Raw genomic sequence first — 21,004 nt, forward strand, 5'->3', positions numbered from 1 at the left:
CATGTATCATAATCCAAAATATTGTCACTCTTGGTTTGGTTTATATAAATACATCTTATTTCTAGTTTACCAGGTTATAAATAAGTATTCCAGGCTAGTCTCTTTATTGTGTTTGCAGCTTGTCCGGGTTTCCCTAGCAACACTTTCTCAGCAATTTTCAATACTTCCAGTCTATTTATCATCTGTTTTAATCCTTACACAGATCTATTCTACATATGTATTGAGAACAAAAACTTGCCAGAATTGTGGTCCATCAAGTCTGGTATTCTGATTCTGGCATTGGCCAGTAGCAGATGATTTGTAGGAGGAGTAAATTTCTGCAGTAGCAGATATGAGAAATCTGGCTTTCGTATCATGATGATCTCGTCACAGTTTCTAATAGTTTCTAAGAACTTCACTATAAGGCTTTGTCTCCCCTTGTCTTCCATTACTTTATTACTGTCAATTAATCCTCCTCTGGGTATTTGTATGTATATTTGTGTATGTATTACTTGTGTATTTGACTCTCTTGGCTCATCTTTTCAGTGTTGTTTGGTGGCTAAGAATCAGACTAGTGCTAATTCTTCTTGTGCGAGTTGCTTTTGGTGACCAGATAATAGTACAACTCAATCAATGTAAACACCTACTGTAGACAAAGACCTGGGCACCTATTTGCTTGTCTGGGAAGCTAAATACTTTTCAAAACTGTTCTTTCTCTCAACCTTTCTTTCCAAGGAATTGTGCATCTATCATACCCTCTGTCATTCGACTCCTAGCTCCTAATGATGACTGTTAGATGTCCCCGAGACCTCTCTGGTTGTATGTGCTCTTGTCGAGGCAGGGTGACAAATACAGTATGGAGGGCCTCTAGGATGTCTTAATGATTTCTGATGTGTTTCTAGTGAAGTTTGGGTCCCTTTCTAGATTCATGGGCTGAAGGATGAATCTTAGCAGGTGAACGAGCAGCACAAATCTTATACCATTCCCCTTTTCCTGCCCTCTGCCCCATGACTGTTTTTTCATTCCACCATTAACTTGCCATCGTGTTACCTATCAGCCTTCTTGCTTGGTGAATGACTAGTCCCTTGAATGGACCAGGTAAAATGCTTTTGTGTGTTGAGAAGGTCAAGGTACTTCAGTGCTTGGGACCATTTCTGTCTATCCGTGGTTATGGCATTGGTGTATTTATTGAATGCTTCAAGACAACTTCATGTTCAATGGCTAATTCAGAGTTTCTCTTCTGCACTCTTGGTTAGACCAATAAAGTGAAGACAAAATAAAGAGTGAACATGAGTGTGAGACCTAGCATGGAAGGCTACATTCAACACAATATTTTTCCTTGGTCTTTCGTTTCTAGGCATTGTCAGTTTTTTATGTTTTACCTCTGGATTTCTTGTGGCTTAGTTTCTGAAGTTACTGCTCTGCAGGAGATTGGCTGCCATACCTCAGGCTTGTTTGGATGGATAAGTAATCAGATTACATCAAATTTTGGTCAGTTACCATTTCAGCTGCATATCTATAATATGTGGAACCTAGGAACAGGAATAAATTGGAAATATTTTTTCTCCCCCCCCATTTGTTTTCTGGAAAGCAGGATCAGCAGAAGTCTTCTTTCACCTCAACTCTGTCAAGTGAAGCATCTCGTTCTCTCTCCTCTCCTGAAAGCACTTTCAACTCCCAAGAGTCATCTTCTTCCTTGACATCCAAAGTGGTTTATTCCGAGAGGCAGTCCTGGCTTGACTTAGTTAACAGCTCTGCCACAGAAGAGGGTGATCAGCCTTTAACTTTCTGCGTACAGATTCACTCTGATGAGCCACCAGAAGTAGACTGTGGAGATGCGGCAGAAAGCCAGGAGGGCCAGCTTTCCAGACCCAGTGGTGGATCCCAAAACTCTTTTTTAGGTCCGGATACACATTGTCTAGCTGTGCCAGATGCAACAGGACAGAGATCACTAGCCAAAGGTGAGCTAATGAGAGGAGATTTTTGTCTGCAGAGCCATACAATGTGGGACTTCAGGGGTTTTCCTCAACTTCCTTTCCCCTTCCCTCCTTTATGTTCTCCACTAAAGAGTTTTCCAGTGGCACACCGTTTATAACAAACGTTTGGCTTATTGCACATTAAATATATAACCTAGTATCTAATTGGTAAGTATCTTTACAGCTTTTCTCAAATTTTACCTATATGTTAAGATCATAGCCTCTGTATAAACTCCTAATATAGACATATTTTTATTAGCTTTCTTTATTTCAATGCAGCTGTCTTTTATTAGTTAGGATTGAATGCAAATTGTAAAAAAGCACCCTAAGCAAAATGGCTTATGTAGGAAGTAGTTAACATGGGGTGGGGTTAGGTCAATCCAATTTTAAAAATAAAAGCAGTTGCATTTAGTTCCAGTACCTATTCCCTATTTGTTTCATTGAGCTTCATTGTAATCAAGGCAAAACTGCAATCCTGAATCAGAAAGTCCATTAAGACTGGATTTTGTTTAAGCAAATGTGAATCTGCATAGGTATCCTCCTACTGAAATGTACTGCTAAATTAAAAAGGTGGCATAGTTCCAGAATGTGGTCATTGTTACTGTTAATAACTCTCCTGCCATAGCGAGGCAATGTGTCTTGCCTTTTGAGCAAAGCTGCTTCCTCCTGCATCAAAAGCAGCTGAGAAGTGTAAGAGGCATTTCTGGCCTCTGAATATGCTGAAATGAGAAGATACTCAGCGTGCTGCCTAAAGAGCTAATACATAAGGAAGCAACAATGTTCTTGTGCATCAGCTCTACCTATGATTCCAAATCCTTATAAAGATTTGAAGTGAGTACTTTGTTGCTGAAAGATCAGTGTTGCCTCAGTACAATGCAAAACAAAGGTTCATCCAAAAGCTTAGGCTGAAGGTAATGCAAAGATGGAAAGAAACAGCACTGGACTCATTGGGAACTTAGGGTATTTCTCTGCAGGTGAACTTGGCACTGATGGAAAAATGATAGTATAAGGCACATTAGTTACATTGTCAGTCTCCCAATTGTTTTACAAATATCAACAGTTAGCACCTCTTTAGTTTGTCATGTTTTTCTGATTTTACAAAAAAAAAAAAAAAGGAAATTGAGTGAAGTCCAGATTTTAGCAAAAGTGAAAATTAATTCAGCGTCTTTTGTGCTCAGCTTCATTATCCATCTTCTAGGCTGCTCTGCTAGAGACTTCTGTAGCAGTGAAGATTAGTAAGAATTAAAAACAAGAGCAAGCATATGTACTAATTCTATGTGGTGGAAAAGAGTGGATGTTTTGAGAGTTACTGTGGAATCTAATTCCCATAAGCTCTGGCTCTGCAAGTAATGAAAAGGCTGAGACTGGCAGAAATGGCGTCCCTAATGAGAATGTCACAAAGATGTAGTAAATGCATTGTCTTCTGTAATTTCACCTTCTGGGTTAAATTTGACTAAGTAATGCCTTTGGGAAACATTATTAGGCACATTCACGTGAATTGTTGGAGTATAGGTCATATATGGCATGGTGTCTTGTAGATCCTGTTGAGCAAGATTCAGTGGTTGCTCTTCAGAAATCCAAACTTTTGCTTAGAATATGTTACTCTGGTATTGTCAGCAATCCTGCAATGATGCATAGGTTAATGCTTTCCATCATAACTGTAAGGGTGACAAGTACTTTTATGGATGGTCGTAGAATTAGCACGACACATTCATAATCCTTTAAAGCATAGTTCAATAGGCCTAATAATACTAGCCAATAAAAATGGGATTAAAATGTAAATTGAGGTACATTTTGGTATATTCCTGCTATTTGCAAGGCAGTTTAATTTTCCCAAAAATATTCTTGGGAAATGAATTCTTCTGTTGCTCACTGCTTAGCTGATGGCCAACCCTGACTGCAGAAAACTTCCATCCTAACCACACCGATGATCTCTGATGGAACTCCAGAAATAGATCATTTCAATGAAACAGTCACTATGGAAACTGTATAACCTCACTAGTTACTGTCTGCATCATAACCCATTGTTGAGCAAGTAAGATGTACACATTTTTCTTTCCTTTATCAGTCTGCATATTATGGGGAGGGGATGGAGAGTGTTGGCATGTGGGGCCCTCCCCCACAATGGCCACTGAAAAAATAAATGAAATAATTTGCAAGGAGATTAGTTAAGCTACTTCAATTTGAGAATGAGGTAGAAAAAAAGGATTAATGTAAATATAGCAATTCAGTTCCAAATGGAAGTTATCAAAAAGGATGCAATTCTGGTTCTGTGGCTTATCCCCCAAGAATTTCCCCCTCCAACTACTTGATAAGGATGTGCACAAATACTGTGAGATGAATTCAAATTGTGGGGTAAAAGCTGACTGCAAACCCTCATGATTTACAATAACGAGTGAGAACACCCTTGTTATCTGATGCGAAACGAGAATGCATACCTCAATACAATCCATATTATTTGCTTTACAATGCTTCTGAATAGTGCGTTTCTGACAGCTTGTCGTGTTTCAGAGTGATGATACTGCGTCCAGGAGGAAACAGGTCCATCTTGCATTGGCATCTGTCCTGGAAGTCCATGTCCCATGTGCGTAAAACCGGCCCTGCTGTTATCAGACCAACTGTGTGGTCTTCAAACCCACTCCCCCTAGAGCCTTCATGTGTGTCCATGCTCTCTTCTTCTCCTTGTGAGGATAGAAAAAAACCTGTTGCACACTCTGCTTTATGGCACATTCTGCTTTGTAAAACTCTGTGAGTAATTTTTGGTTGTAGCCGATAGCAGCCTTGAGCTGAGGTGAAAGTTTTGAAGAACTGAAGAGTACTTTTCTTGGCAAAAGTCAGAAATAGAGGCCAATGTGAGAAAAGTTGGTACCTAGAAGGAAGAAATAGTAGCTGTGACTTTGTGGGAGGAACTTATCCTGAAAATACAAAAATAGTGAAGAAACATCAGTGATGAGCTAAACAATGAAAGAAAAGTTTTTCAGAGATAAATGGATGAATCTCTGCAAGAGAAACTACAGATTCAACTAAATGATCATGGATTATTCTTTCAGTGAAAATTTATGTAATTAAACCTGCTAAGCAACTCTAAGTGTCTGGTGCAAGGAGCTCTACCATATGGTATTTTTAATGACCTTTCCAGCCACTCTTAGTGGTGTTATGACCATTCTCAGCCTTAATTCTCAGCGCTGATTACTGGGAAGAGGTTACATACCAGATTAATACAAAGGTACAAAAAGGGAGAGTTTAACAGTTTTCTCTTTGAAAGGAGATCAGCATTATGTTTCCATTTACTTTGTGGGAATATTCAATACTTCTGTGTTGCAGTTTGCTACATGCACAGTGACAAAGGATTCAAAGCTGCCTGTGACACAAAGAAACTGAAAGGTAAACAAGAAAGGGTTGAGAATACAAACGACAATCTGACTACGTGCTCTGTATCCAGAAGCTGGCCTTGCCCTGTCCGGGATGGCTAGACACGCTCTGCAACCACACTCCATCCTTTGTATTTCTTCTGGCAACCACTTGAACAAAAAGTATCTGACTATGACACACCACCATCATCACCAAAAACTATGATAATAAAAGGAAGCCACAGAAACTGAGAGGTTACTATGAGAGAACAGGAATGTGTTTTTGTATTTATTTCAGGATCTTCTACTATAGCAATAACATCCTTCTTCCTTACATTTTCTGAGGGTTTTATGATCATGTGAAGTTAATGTGTCTTGGCAAGGAATTCTCATGGTACCACTTCTGGTTTATTTACTTTACCTTAGCTCACAGTAGCCAGTAGAAGATCTGGTGTATGCTGATATTTTGAAAAACCTGGAAAGATTTTCAAATACCACTTGAATTTTATCAGGGTTGGTTTTGTGGGAAGGAGTTGGTTAAGTAGGAGCTGGATGCATTCGATTCCTTCTTTTCTCAGAACTGACATCCTCTTCCCCTCTGGAGTCTGCCGGTGCCAGTAATAGTCAGAACAGATCCTCTGGTGTGCTCTGGCCCCTTTGTTTCTTCTGCAAATTTACAGAAAATAGCTAGATAGTGGCTGAGACTAGCCAAGAAGTATGCCTATGGTGAGAACAACTGTGTAAAGAAACAACTGTTTGAATTATTATTTTGTTTCTCATCAAAAAGGCTTTAGAAATCACAGAAAACGAGGGTGTTAAGATTTTCCGCACTCTCTGAAAAAGAGATACTTATTTGTATTGTTTCCAGTTCAGTCACAGTTTGTTAAAATGCCATCTCTTACTGCTGAGTCCACTATAATGTTAGTCAAGAGCATCTAATTGCTGGTGACAATGTAGTTTTCCTGTTATTTTCTCCCACTCTCTCCTACCTTTAGTTCTGCATTTGCCAGTGAGGAGTTTGCCTAAGCTATGCCCTCCTAATTCAAATATTTCCTGTATTTTCTGTTCTGTAGTTATGTGGAAAATGGGATTTCCCCAAGGTGTCATCATATTCCCATTGAAAAGTCTACTACCTCTATGGAGAATGGATGGGGGGGGGTAGGTAGGTAAGGACAAAAGCGGTTTATGATTTTTTTTTTCCTGTGTTCTCCCCAGCCTGGCTGTATATGTTGTCCCATTGGCATCAATAGTTTTGGCAGAATCAGAGGTGCTGGCACAGCTACAAGAAGCTCGTAAGAGTAGGAAAGGCAGGAGGAAGATGCAGATTTTTTTTTTCCTGAGATTAATACACAGTTGGAGAGCTGTGAGATCTCAGAGAATAGGAGAACAAGTATTTATATTTCAGCTTAGATTTAGTGAGATATGTTCTGTTGGAGGTGGTTTTCAATGCAAAATGCTCTTTCTGCCAAACATTGCCAATTTCTATATCTTTACCTCAGGGAAACAATCAGCTTGATTTTTCACAGCTGCTTTTTGAAAAGTTCTGGATAATTTCACTTTTGCAGGCTTAACGAGCATTAAAGTTGAGATTTGAGGCAGGCTCCTGTATTGCTGCTCCAAGGTGGGGGGGTCTCAATACCTTAATGTCTCCCACCTGTGGCAAGTTGGCCAACAGGAAGGTGGAAGCTGAAAATTGAAGAGGTGAAGAGCTGGTGTGTTGAACCTCTGGCAGCTTGCTCTGGTCTGTGATATCTCTGGTTTAGAGGGAAATTCCAGATAAGTGGCATCAAGCCACAAAATTGTGTTTTACTTTTCGTGAAACAGAATTTATCAGAAGCTCTGACTTGCCTGAAATATTACTTTATTTTCCTCACCCCGACTTAGAAGGTCTCTTTCTCTTGAAAGTTAAAATATCTCAGGGCTGAAGTTCCCTTTTTCTCAGGTCACCACTGGCTCTCTTCCACTTTCCCCACTGCGGAGTCTGACAAAGTTAAAAGAGCTATGCAATACTACAGAATTTTTCCAGGAGCGCTACGAAGCTTTAGCAGGCTGTGAGGCTTGTGAGTGAAGGGCATGGTGCAGGATCCCAGGAAGACTGATCCTTCCAGTGGCATGACTCAACAGAAGGGCTTATCGTTTATACTGCCAAGGGAAGGGAAAAGTGCACAATGCACATGTTCTGCTGTGTGCATGTACGTGCTCATAAATGCACACAATATGTAATATCCTTCCACTGTTGCTGTTTGTTCCTTACTACTAATCCCTCAGTAGGTCCTGAGAGAAAAATGAGTGTATTTTATCTTTAAAATAGGATGAGATAAAGAAGTGCTGTAGTAGCATTTCAGTTTGCATGCCTGAGACAGAAAGTGCTTAGCTTCAAGAGTACTGGTGGAAGAGATAACTTGCAATATTATATTTTGAAGTGATTTGGAATGTGCCTGATGTTAGCTGTGTGACCCAGCTGGAAAGACTCACTCCAGAGCAGTGCTAGTGGGGCCCAACCTGTCCATGTTATTAAGAATTTTTGCCAGCGGAATATATCCATCATTATAAACCTTCAAAGGTTAATAAAGCTCAGAGTAGGGGTGGTATATTTATCTTTAGGAGGCTGACACAGACAATCTGTTCATTTTTACACCGGGGCCTCTGCTTGCGTACTATGTGGTTTTGCATAAACTTTTACTTTGTGATGGAAAGCAAATATTTTGTAACAATTCAGTAGTATAGTCTAGACAGCTGAGGTTTCATAGGAGGAATCCAAATTGCTGAAGCTTAAGAATACAGAACTGGTGAATGCCTGTGCTTCTGTTAGACTTGCTCATCTGCAGGTCAGTGCTCTGACTCCAGGTGCAAGGGAATTAAGCAATACCAAGTTCTGGGAAAATGCGCTGTGAATGTTTGAATCTGGAGAAAAAGTCCAGTCTGTGGTTAAGCCTTGAGTCACTTTGCTTTATCTCTATTATTCAACCTTAATTTTCTCTCAGGTGTTTTGTGGGGAAACGTAGTGCTTTCTTTGTTTACTTTTGTGGCATTAAGAGGTTTGTGAAATACTGTAATGCACCATTGTGTGAGTGAGGAGAAATATATTTTCTTATCACAAATCATTTTATTGGGCTTGTTAATTTATTGCTAGACATAATACCTCTCCTCTTCCTCCATTACTTCTACCCCTTTCAGATTTACAGCATCAATCTAGTGTGTTCAGTGGCAGCTTCAAGCCTGCACGCAAAATATGGGCTTTTGCTTTCTGAGCTTGGCTCAGGGGAACTCAGGACATCGAAGGTGAAAGTCCAGATAGGTATCAGACAGTCTGGCCTCAATTTAGAGAGGTTTATTGGCGGGCATACTCTTTGTCAATAGCAACAGTATCTGCTTCTATACAAAAGCACAATATTAAGATACTATTTTGTTATTTTTTAACTGTTGTGGGAGAAGTTCACTGCTCATCAGTGTAAACGAAGATGGAGGCAAAAGTACTGTATAACTCATACCTGGCTCTACACAGCCTGTGGTTTTCACTCACCCTTGTTTTCCAACTGTTTCCTGAAATCCCATTTAGCTGCTTTGCTGTCACTCCCTTTACTCACCCGACCTGAAGAATCTGGCACATTCCCTTCCCCCTGGAATTACCTGACCCTGATCAATCTTTTGGGCATGGGAGTGGTGGAAGAATAAGAAACGAGAGAGGAGTTTATGGTTGCAGTCTTGAAAGAATGCAGGAGCTGAGTGCACGCTGCTGGTCAAGTGCATCTTCTGGGAGCCTTTTGCTGGGCTTTTCTGACTTTGTTTCCATCGTTTTCTGTGCTGAGTATTACTGTCCTTACCTTCACCCACAAGTGCACAGAAGCATGGAAGAAGAGTGTTCAGTGAAGGTGTTTTCTCATGCTAGCTGCTTTTTAACCCTTTTAGGACACTGAGAAGCGTCATGAGTTAGCATCAAAAAATATCTGGAGCAGGGACCTTATGTTGCCCGTGGCTTGACTATATTTTAAAATTGCTGGACAGGATCAATGCAATTTTTTTTTTTGCTTCTTATATACTCTTTCCTGGATATCTGATAAAGGTCAATTTATCTCTCAAAGTGATACAGTGTACAGTCTTGATGGGTGATGACTACAGTAGAGCTGAGCCAGTTCTGTGCAGGAGCTGGCTAACGAAACAAACAGCTGCTTCATCCCAAGAAAGTAGGCAGGAAGCTAGTTATAATTACGAGCCTCATGGCATACTACTGCTGTGTATTTTGCCTTACACTTGCATTTTTTTCCTATTTCCTGCAGCTTGGTAAATATACAACAGTTCTGCTTTTCCTCCCCCAACACTGTACCAATGTTGGAAGCTATATTTAGTTCTTGTCAAGCTACAACAGGCTTTTTATAATCACAAAGTAGTGAAAAAAAGGCCAGCAACACAGTGAAGGCAAATATTTGTAGCAAATCACAAACCTTTGTTGTAACCTAAATATTTAGAAAGAACAAGGGTGTAGGAGGATGCTGTAGTTTTTTAAAACATGGAAAAGATAAGGAGCAGCCTCCTAAATGTGCTGACATGTTGGAGAAGTCTCTTTGCTGCGGCATGAGTGAGCAAAAGGACTTATTCCTTTTGTTCAGAAAATGTTTGCTGACTGAAGATGATTTAGAAAAGTCAATGTTTAACTTTTCATTCGAAGAAAAAAGTGTCCAGCCAGTTTGACCGGCACATGGAGGACTGCAGTTGAGAGAAACCACCACCACTGTCCCCAGTGAAATAAAACCAAATGTTATCCCAGTGGATCTTGAGGGACTTATTAGCACCCTGAAAACACCAATAACTTAAGATTTTCCTTTAGCAACCACTGAAGTAGAAAAGCTTGCCATGTGGACTGAGGGACAAGCAGCGAGTTGTGCAGTCTGTTGCTGAAAATGGCCTTCTGCCAAAACACCCCTATATATGCCTGGTACATTTTTAGTTTCGGACTGCTCATTTTTAAGTTGTTTTATTCTGAAAAATGCCTTTGCTTCAATTTTTGTCTTATTTTATGCTATTTCATTCTCAGCTGTTTACTAGCTTTTCCTTTCTATCATGGAAAATGGTGCTGCAGCTTGGGAGCCATCAGAATAATTAAGGTGGAGATAATCAAGGCTTTGTTGAGAGGCATCACAAGTAATTTCTGTGCTGCAATCTATGAAACTTAGGGGTTAGGCATCAGGTGCCCGAAGGGCTCCTGCTTTAATCTGTTTTCTAGGGATCTTCTCTTGGGGCCCCTGAAATGTTCCTATGTTTCATTTTATTGCTCAATTTTTTTAAACTCTGGTTTCAATAATTACCAAAACCTGGCAATGAATCAGTATGCCAAATAGAATTTGACCTGTGAGTTGCCAGGTAGAAATGTAATTCACTCTGTGCAGCGTGTAGGGAAGGGTGAATGGGTGTAGATGGTATCAAAGTTGTTTTCATTCAAATGTAGCATTACTGATACTTTCAAAGTCTGTGATATATTCAGAGCATTAAAGCAGCACTCAATCAGTGGAAATACATGCTCGTATCTGTTTGGATCACGACCTGATTCTTAAAAACATTTGAGTTTGGTAGTATGTCATTCTCATATGTGTTATTACCCTATAGATTACCCTAAAAATTGCCCTTGATTTTAACGCTAATACCATTACTTTTTAACTTGGCTAAGAGCCTTCCTGATAGGTGAACTTAACATTTCTGCTATCTGCTTCCACATTCACATTCTCATACCCAATTTATTCTTTTCTTTGCAGATCAGGAAAAATGTGATGATGATGAGATGGAGCGACTTTACAAGTCATTAGAACAAGCAAGCCTGTCTCCCATTGGTGATCGTCGGCTGTCAACAAAGAAGGAACTTAGGAAGTCATTTATCAAACGCAGCAAAAACCCCTCCATTAATGAGAAACTCCACAAAATTCGAATGCTGAACAGCACATTAAAGGTGAGGTCGCAGAGCTAGCCAAGAAAAAGCCCGAGAGAAAGAAACAGTTTGGCTGAAAAAAGAAGGAAGCCTAGACTTCAGCCAAACTCTAATTACATATTAACTTAAAGCCCCAGAGAATTTGGTTAAGTTTTTGAAATTGTTTTCTACTTCATTCTGAATACTGATCTGTGTTTTGTTGTTCAATTTGAACTGGAAGTAAAGGCAATAGTTCAGAAGGGACTCTTCTTGCAGAAGTTCCAGCCCATTTGGAAAACTTAATAAAGAAAGCTTCTCTTCGTTAGCTGGAAAACTTGCAAGCTCAGCTGAATGCACTAAACAGGGGAGCCTTAAAAAAGGAAGAGCAGACAAAGTACGTTGATGATAAAGGACATGAAAATGACCCTGAGCCAAAAAAAGTTTTCCTTATGTGATTATTGGAGAATGTACAGGATGTGCCAAAGCTATTGTAAAGACCTCCTGTAACTAAAATATTTTTAATAACAAAAGCATCCTGCTTTTATGTTGGAAATGTACCATGAACTGGAGGGGTGGAGGGGTTCAGGGGACGTTCTATGAAAGGGCCAGTAAATCTGTCTGGAATATGGGGATTTATGAGGTTGTTTACTCTCCAGCATCATGTGTCACAGGATTTCAAAGCCTGCTTCTGAATGGTACCAAGGGAAACAGAAAGCTTAACCATACAATTTAAATTGTAAGGAGAAGAAAGAATAAGTGCAAACCTGGGGCTTCACTTGTTTCTTTTTATAAGCATTAGAAGCAGGAATTGAGTATCTTGTTTCAAGTGTGTGTATTTGGCTTCAGGCACTGTAAGCTGGAGAAATGCCTGTAAAAAATCCTATCAGCACAATCATTGATTTGACTATTAGTTGCAATGGGAGGCTTGGCTTTGGCACCCTGGCCTGTGTTAAAATTCCTGAAGATACAGTTGAAAAGGCAAGTGGGAATATAGGCATTCTGACTGGCTCCATATGAGACCTGGTGAAGTATCTTCTCAGTATCAGAGTCTTCAGTGACATGGTACTGGCTATAGCAGTATTCACCTGCATCAGCAATAAAGTAAGCCCATCATATAACAGAAAGTTCGTTTAAAAAGTATGTCTATTTTATGGGACAGGAAGCTAAATATGGAAACATACTGCAAAGTTTTCCCCGATAGAAGCCTCCCTAGTAAATCTAAGAACCAGTTAGGACAAAATGGAGTTCTATCTTGTGGGACAATCAATTTCATTAGTATGGAGCTGAATGGGAGCCTTACTGCCAGACATGAGCAAGGAGGACAGCTTTGCATTGATTTAGCACGAGAGTATTGTATAAGTTGCAACGAGCAGTGTTTAAAACCTTAGGCTTGTCTAACACTTGTATTTAATATGGAAAAATCATTTTTGGAGTGTTCATAATGTATAAAATGTGTTGATCTTTTTTTGCTTTCTTCAAACTAAGAAATTGGACTATTGACAAGACAAATATAGCACAGACATTTTCTCACAGACACAAACAGAGTTCTATACACAGCAGTGTTTAAGTTAGCCTGTCTGAAAGGCAAATGCCTGCAGTGGGAAAGTGGCATATTCTTTGCATCAGTGGGATTATGTGCTTTTAAAGTCAATTTTCTTAATGTATAACATGAGATGTGAGGTAATTGGAAATGATCTATTGGAAATTTAAAAATCAGGAGAGTTTTGCATCTGATCCATATTTACTCTGCTTTAATTAAAACCCTATTAGTTTGAGAAGTGATTTATGCAAGACTCAGTGCAATTTTAATTTCGGACTTTTGACTCTATACCTTTAACAACAGATTAATGTTGCTGCCACAATGTATCATTAACAAAACATGCTTTGGATAGCTTGGAAGAGAGGGAAGCTGGGTGCAAATGCATCACAGGCTTAATAAATGCGGGAAATAGATTTAGTGGTACAGAAAAAATTCCATGGCATGGCTTTTTGCCACCAAGTTTGTCTGCTGGAAATACTCTTCTCTCCCTTCTACCTCCCTATCTCCTCTTCTTCTCTTAGGCTAACTGCACACACCTCTGCATCAATGCCAGAAGCCTTCTTACAGGGGCTGGCACTAGGTCTTGAGGGCAGGACTTGTGTAAACCAACACTTGAACAAGCTTTTGTGTTTAAAAAGCAGCTCAGGCATTACAGGAATTAGAGTAGGTGATAGTTCATTAGAGTAGTAGTGGGATATGGATATCCCAGCAGCTGATTGCTACTATCAGGAAGTGTCATGAGTGTGTGGGAGTATTTTCAAGGTGTTTTCAAGGCAGCCACTGGCACGGAGTGTCCTTGGGGGTTGATGAAACTGGTGGCAGCAGGAGAGGATAGTTAGAACTATTCCACTGCTTTCACACACAGACTGAGGGGGGATGGAGCCAGGTAAAAGCAGTAAAGGTTTGTTAGTGCCTCCATTAAGAAATTGTAGCTGGTAACTAGGGCTTCTCTATCTTGTGGTCCACTGCATGGATAGGCAATAAGGGCTGGAAAAGCAAAATGGTTTGTTGTGTCAGAAAATGTGAGGGCATCGATGAGTATAAATACCTGAAGGGAGGGTGTAAAGAAGACAGAGCCATGCTCTTTTCAGTGGTGCCTTGTGCCAGGACCAGAGGCAATGGGCACAAACTGAAACACAGGAGGTTCCCTCTGAACATCAAGAAACACTTTTTTACTGTTAGGGTGACCAAGCACTGGCACGAGTTGCCCAGAGAGGCTGTGGAGTCTCCATCCTTGGAGGTATTCAAAACCCATCTGGACATGGTCCTAGGCAGCCTGCTCTAGGTGGCTCTGCTTGTGAAAGGGGGTTGGACTGGATGACCTCCAGAGGTCCCTTCCAACCTCAACCATAATGTGATTCTGTGACATAAAGGTTCTCAGTGTCCCTATGTCAGTGACTGTTCACGTCTTACCATTGAACCAGGGTGCCTGCAATATACGGTCTGAGCTGCTCTTGTCTAAAAGTAGAGATCAGATTTACTAGTAGTAGCTAGTAGCTGGCGGTAGATGTATTAGCAGCCACGTGTGCTCTAGCAAGTCTACTGCTAGTGCACAGATTATATCCAAAATTATTTTCTGTCTAGCTCCCGGAGAAGAGACATTTATAATGTGACCACAGAATAAGTATTTTTTGATGAAAGTTGGAACTGGTGTGAATTACAGAAATAAATGCTGTTGTGTCTAGTTTAATGCAAGTACTAACTTGTTGTGAGACAGCGTAACAATGTCTAATTTTCGCATGAATCTTCTCTCATGAAGTTTTGCTATGAATCCTATAAAATAAAAAATCTACATGAAATCATAATTTTGCCTTCAACTGGGATGAATTTCTGCTGTGGACTTAACTTTGATGATCTACATTCTAAAAATGGGAACAAGTTGGCAGGAGGATAGATAATTCGCCATCTCCTTGTGACATAGAGAGTGTTTTTGTTACGGACAATGAGCTTGACAGTTTCTATTGGAAATAACCACTTGTTCTCTTCCTAGTGTAAGGAACATGACCTGGCCACGATTAACCAGTTGCTAGATGACCCAAAGTTGACGGCAATGAAGTACAGAGAATGGAGGAACACAAACATCATGCTGGTCCAAGATATTTATCAGCAGCAGGAGGTCCAGGACATGTCCACAGAGAATAGCGAGGAGCAAGAGATGACTCCACAGCCTATTGCTGAAAGTGCTATCTGAGGCCATGGTTCATAGCAAGATTTTTCTCCATGGGTCTTCACGTACAGGCACTTTAAACTGCTGCATTTTGAGGTTTGTTTTTTCCAAGTGTTCTGCGAAAGGAAAACAACCCCTTCTCCAAAGCTTTAATTCCTCTTGCAAAACTCATGTCAAAAAGGCAAACCCCTCAAATTAAAAAAGCATGCCTGAACCTGGGCTGCATACCTAAGAAGAGTATTTTATGAAGCAGAAAAGAAATGTTTTTCCATCTTTGGAGAAGTAAATTAAGTATGTCCAACTCCTGGAAGTCACAGAACTGTATATGTACTGTATAAATGTGGGATCCTTGGGGTTGTTTTAACCATGTAACTTACTGTTAAAGGAAGCTAAAACAATGCCAACAGGATGTAGTCTACTCTCTACCTTTTTACCCTGTAAGGTAACCTGATGTATGCATTTTCATCTCTACATTCATTCACTTTCATCACTCTACCAGTTTAAACTGAGTCAACTAGAATAGTAATTATGCATGAGTTTATACTACAGACAGCTGTCAGGCACCCTGTTTGTGCTCTGCCTGACGTTTTATGAGTTTCAAATTTATTTATGGGCCAGACCAAGGTACTGTCTTTCTACATGAAGAAGAGAAGGTCTCAGTGTTTGCTAACATGTAATTTACTCTTCTGTGAGGAAGCTAATGCTTCAACAAGTTTCAACTTTTCTTATGGACTTGGCAGAATTCCTTGGAAGATTATTTTCTTCTTTCTTATTTTTGACAATTGTAAGTATATAAGGTACAAGTTCATCCCAGATTCCTACGTAGGAAGATGATCAAGTTCACAAGGCAGAAGCTAAATAATTAAATTCCTGATGTGGACCTGAAAGTGTAAAACATAGCTGCAAATATTTTTGTAAATATATGTCATTTTATGGCTTATATGAATGTGACTATGTACTGTGTATATGTTTTATTTATATATTTATATATGCTGAATTTCCTAATGTAGACAGGCACACATGGACCAGACCCACCTAGATGAGAGTGCTTACAGGTTGACTTGAAATGGCTCCTTGTTATTTGTTCCATTATGAATCACAGTAATGGCTCTACAACAGAGACTACCCTGGGACATCTGCTATAACTTTTTATTCTGTCTTTCTAGTTTTGAGTTTTAGATGAAGAAAATCTGTACAACTTAGGGCAGGAAAATAAGTTTTCTGGGAAGTTTCAGGATTTCCCTTTGGGCAAACAAAAATAAGCATGTTAAGAGGTTTTGCTGCAGGATCATGACTTTTTGGCTTCATTGTGCTCAGTACAAGGTTTGGAGTTTTTGCCTTCCCATCTTCTGCATGTGTACAAATATGAGGAACTTTGCAGAGTGCTGAATTTTGAAAAGCAAGAACTAGCCCATTGTTCTCAAATTAATGCCACTACAGGAACTGTGGCAATCTGCACTTCTGTTGACTATTTTGTGAAGATATTCTTTGTCATTAGTTTTCAACACAGTTTTATCTTTTAAAGCAAAATACACTGTACAGATGCAGCCATATTGACCTGTCTTTATATGTTTTATCATAGCTTGACTGAGAAAACAAAAGTTAATAGTGTTAGTAGGAACATGTGAAATCTTTTCCACCTATGTAGTGATAAGTCTGGCTGTTGATTTTGCATTTTTAATACTCAGCAGCTTTCCTTTTAAAATAGAGACATGAAATTATGTCCCAATGTATCCAAAAATGGCAGTTAAGGCTGTGTTGAGTGTGAGAACTGAGGAGCAGACGGTAAGCTATAAAACAGGAAAATCATCATATGAGCAGTACTAATTCTAAGTAGAAGTTGCTAGAAATTAAGAAAGATCAATAGCTGGTGCAACTTGGTTTAGAGTAATTGTGTCTTAAAAATTGAGCCCATTTAAAGTTTGGGGGGTTTTTTTTGTTGTTTTTGTTTTTTTTTTACTTTTCACCATTCCCAGAAGACCCTCGAACAGTGGACATCTGTGAGTGTCCTGTTCCTAACTGAAATTCTTCAAAGCAGATGTGTACATGGGAGAAGGATAGGCCCTGAATTTGACATGATGTCAATTAACTGCTGAGAGCACACTGAAAATTAGGAGTGTAGGGATTAATTTGCTTGGTCCATCTCAATTTTAACTACCTGGCACTAAATAATTGATAAAAAATGGAGGTCAAATTGCATGCACATTTTCTCTTGCAAGTAAGAGTTTCTCATGAAACACAGCATGTAAACACCATTTTTCTTCAAAAGTATCTTCACTTAGATCTTAAAAACAAGCACGTGCTTAAGTGGCCTGTTGAACTGGGCCAGATGAGTCAGTGCCTTGCAGTTCTGAGCAAAGTCCTAGTCAACTCCGTTTGCTGAAGTAGATTTGCACTACACAAAGGAAAGCACTATGTGGCCTGCACATGCTGTGTTGGCTCTTTTCACACTGTGCTTGTATAAGCATATACAAAACAGGTTCCCCAATTATAGAGAAAGAGAACTGTCCTCGGACCGCCTAAACTCTACTATTGGTTTTGACAGATTATGTAGCCTAAAATAACTTTTAAACTACTCTTTCAGATGGTCAGTAGATACTTATTGTTGAACTATTGAGGTTTTGGAAACCTGCTGAGGATGGGCTGTATCACCCTCTTAGAAAAGAACAGAAAATTCTTGAATGGGGTTATTTTAATGCAATTATTATTTTAACAAATTTCTGTGTGTTCAAGAAAACAAATGTATGGGTTTTATGCAAGTGCAGTGCTGGGAGTCTATCTCCATTCTCTTCAGCTCCTATTTAGACCCGAAACAAATGGAAAGTGTGGGAAATGTGAAGTGAAAAATTGGAGTAAACCAGGTTTCATTTTCCAGCATTGCTAATTAATGTGACAGTTTTCATCTGGTGCTGGGTTCATCACAAGGGGCTGTGCAGCAATGTGGAAGCCACAGTCGGAGGAAGAAGTGTGCACAAGCTGACAGCTACAACTAGTGGATGCAGTGGGGACCCACCTCAGCAGGAGAAACCTGGACAACTCTCTGCTCAGTGATACTTGGGGTAAATGGTATCTGTTGGTCTGAATTTGGAAGGCCTGCACTATTGACTCATAGTGTAGGGAAACTGTGCATCCCTAGTGAATCTCCAAAAGTCTTTAACCATCTGCCTCATGGGACTTGTTTTATGTACTTTTTCAGGAGAAACTGTGTGTGCATGGACAATTATTCCTTCATCAGTAAGCCTTTTGGTATTGGTGCAGTAAGTCCAGTTATGCAGATTTTGGAGTAACTAATGACAATATCTAATTTCAGCTGTTTCTGTAGTCTGTCTCTGGTGGCTTTTCTGGAAACCAAATCTCTCTGCTTTGGTGGTGTAGATGTCATGAGCTACTAGAATGAGGTGGGATCACATTTCCTTTCATAAGATGAGAGAGGTTTCATGTGGAGACTGTGAATTGTTTCTGCATCTAGTTCTGATGATTTACTCAAAACTGGGTTTCACCTGCAACAGGAATAAACAGGAATAAATAATGTGCTACAACCTCCCCCCCCCCCCCCCGCCCCCCAAATACTTTTATTTTTGGAGGAAACCTTCATATTGAGAGAAAAGGCTGCTTTGGGACAGCCAAGGAGGAAGGGGAAGAAAAGAGGTGGTATTTGATTTAAAACTATGTAGAATTTCAGAATTTAAAATTACTTCTAACTAGGAAAAATTATGGCCATGCTGCATCTGTTGTGTGAGCCTGTAAGCTTACATGTCTATTACAGATTTAATATAAAAACTTGTATTTTTTAACTCTTAAAGTAGCAAGGGAGTCCATGTAAGCATACTTCTATATGAGGAACTTCATATACTGTGGTTGAAGTTTGGGGTTTGGACTTTTTTGTTGTTTTGCTTTTTTGGTGGTGCAGAAGTGACCAATTGCAATGTGGGCCTGGGCTTACTTCATTTATATGAGATGTGTCTTTCTGTTAACAGGAAGCCAAAGTGGTTTTCTTGTAGTAGTAGAGCCAGAGTCATATTTCCTGTTTTATGTGGGGCATTTTGAAGCAGCAGACATTTAAAACGTCAGTCAGCATTTCCTTGATGGCTTGAAGATTTATCCCATTTTGGTCTGCTGCCACATTCTTGCATTTTTGAGTACTGGCTTTATTATTAACTAAAACAAAAATCGAGGTGAAAAAAGGAAAAGGAGACACAGAACAGAAAAGCTCTGAGCTAAGATCAGGCTGAAATTCTTGTCCCTGTGCATAAGGGTAATGGGAGCTAAGCTTGCCAAAAGCTGGGCATTTCAACACTGAAAAAAGATTGTCAGGTGTTGAGGAGAGTACTACATTCCTTGAAGTTTGCTATGGGAGAAGTTCCAAGACCTGTCTGCTCTGGAATAATGAATATTTTTCTGATTTATTTCCTCCTGGTAAAAATCCAAAGGGAGTGGTTTATAAGCTGGCAGAAAGTTAAAAATGAAATATGCATGTAATTCATTGATAGCTCATCAGCCTTGATGTATTACCTTGAAATGATTGACTTTAGATGACTCAGCCTTTAACACAGAAAATCCATTTCTTTGGGAAACCATTGTAGCTACCACAGTGTCTGAGGCTTTTGTACCCCATCTGATCCACATGAGGTCCATTTTGAGGATGTAAGTGTATGGCATTTCTATAGGGCAAATAGTTTACATCATCATACCATAGCATAGGAACCATGTGAATTCTAACACTCCCCATGTCCTAGATGCCTTAGGACCTACCCAAATTATTCTGATTCTTGAAGATGCTTATGGCAGTTTTACCTTCTCCCACCTAAAAATGAAGAAAAGAGGATATGAAAACATGTCTCCCACTCTCATGAGAAGAGAAACTAGCACTAGTCTAGCAAAAATTCAGGTAAGTCTATGAACGTTTAGCAAAATAACTCACCTGGTGAAATGCCATATGTGCATACTAATAGCAGAGCTCTTGTGCAAAGCTTTCAGTGCTGAGGACTGGCCAAAAGGAGGAATGGGGGTATCTGTTCCGTTACCCTCTGTGTAGACAGGGAAAGCCATGCATAAAGAAATATTTGCAAGGATATCTGTTAGGCAGGGGCAGGGCCTGCAGCACCATGGAGGTATATGGAATCCCAGTTTGGTATTTTATCTGCTAAGTCTATTTTTTTTTTTCACTGGTTTCAAACTCAAAGCACAATGTTTGCACTCAGCACTGCCTTTTTACTGCTTGTTGCCCACACACGTGACTTGATTTTAATGGAATGATGCACACATCTTGCAGAATGAGACCATTATGTTTGCACTTGTCAATTAAACACTGAAATGAGAGAATATTTTGCTCAGCCTTTTTTTTACTTTTTACTGCGGATTTTTCAGTTTACTGCTATATAATAAAATAAGGGTTTGCTGGTTCTTTAAACAAGCAATTTCCCCTTGGGACTAATATTACTGTTAAGTTGAATAATCTGGAACCAGGAATAGTCAATGACTGGTTTGACTGAGGAATGCCTTCCACTAGTGGGGCAATGTAATTTTTGAAACTGCTGTTAAATTATCTAATTCTCTTTAATCGGTTGCTGTAGGCACCCTTAAGGAAGGATGGTCTCTTCTGACAGGCGTGGGACATTGCTGGATCTTTTTTTTAGCTCACAGAGCAGCCTGTTTCAATTAAAAGAGGATTGGGATCTTTGTCAAAAGAGTTTCAGTTTAGCTGGACAGGCCAGCCAGATAGCAGCACAGTGAAGGTGTGTTTCCTAAGAAATGAGCTTGTCTAAGGCTCGGCTGCCCTGATGGAAAAATGTCCCTGTTCCCCTCTGTTCCCCCAATCTCCTATATGCTCCCACTGTTTGCTTCAGGCTAATCTGCTCATCATTTGGCACCTCTGTCTGCTCAACCGAGTCAGGCAGCAAGGAACAGACACGGCAAGCTGGATAGTCATCTACTGTGATGGTGAATAAAATTGGCTTACGAAGAGGTTCAGTGCCTGCCAGAGCCCTCACAAGGGAGGCAGTGGGATTGTGTAGGCAGAAGCAGAAGGAAGAAGAGCTGTGTAAGCAGGAGGGAAGAGGGGGTTCTCTTCCTTTTAGGAGCAGAGCATTAACTTGA

At 39.9% G+C, this 21,004-nt stretch overlaps 1 protein-coding gene across 5 annotated transcripts in view; it reads left to right on the forward strand.

Moving 5' to 3' along the window:
* Nucleotides 1-20,230, forward strand: part of IPCEF1 (interaction protein for cytohesin exchange factors 1) — an 88,048-nt gene extending 67,818 nt beyond the window's left edge. For 4 of the 5 annotated variants that reach the window (XM_052784681.1, XM_052784679.1, XM_052784680.1 and 1 more), the window contains 3 exons: nucleotides 1,571-1,940; nucleotides 11,053-11,243; nucleotides 14,732-20,230. In XM_052784681.1, coding sequence (XP_052640641.1) covers nucleotides 1,571-1,940; nucleotides 11,053-11,243; nucleotides 14,732-14,932 — 762 coding nt within the window. In that variant the 3' untranslated portion in view covers nucleotides 14,933-20,230. The remainder of the gene's footprint in view (nucleotides 1-1,570; nucleotides 1,941-11,052; nucleotides 11,244-14,731) is intronic. The other variant, XM_052784682.1, reaches the window with a different exon arrangement.
* The last annotated feature ends 774 nt before the right edge of the window (nucleotides 20,231-21,004 follow it).

Source organism: Harpia harpyja, chromosome 4, assembly GCF_026419915.1.
Source record: "Harpia harpyja isolate bHarHar1 chromosome 4, bHarHar1 primary haplotype, whole genome shotgun sequence".
Classification (NCBI taxonomy): Eukaryota; Metazoa; Chordata; class Aves; order Accipitriformes; family Accipitridae; genus Harpia; species Harpia harpyja.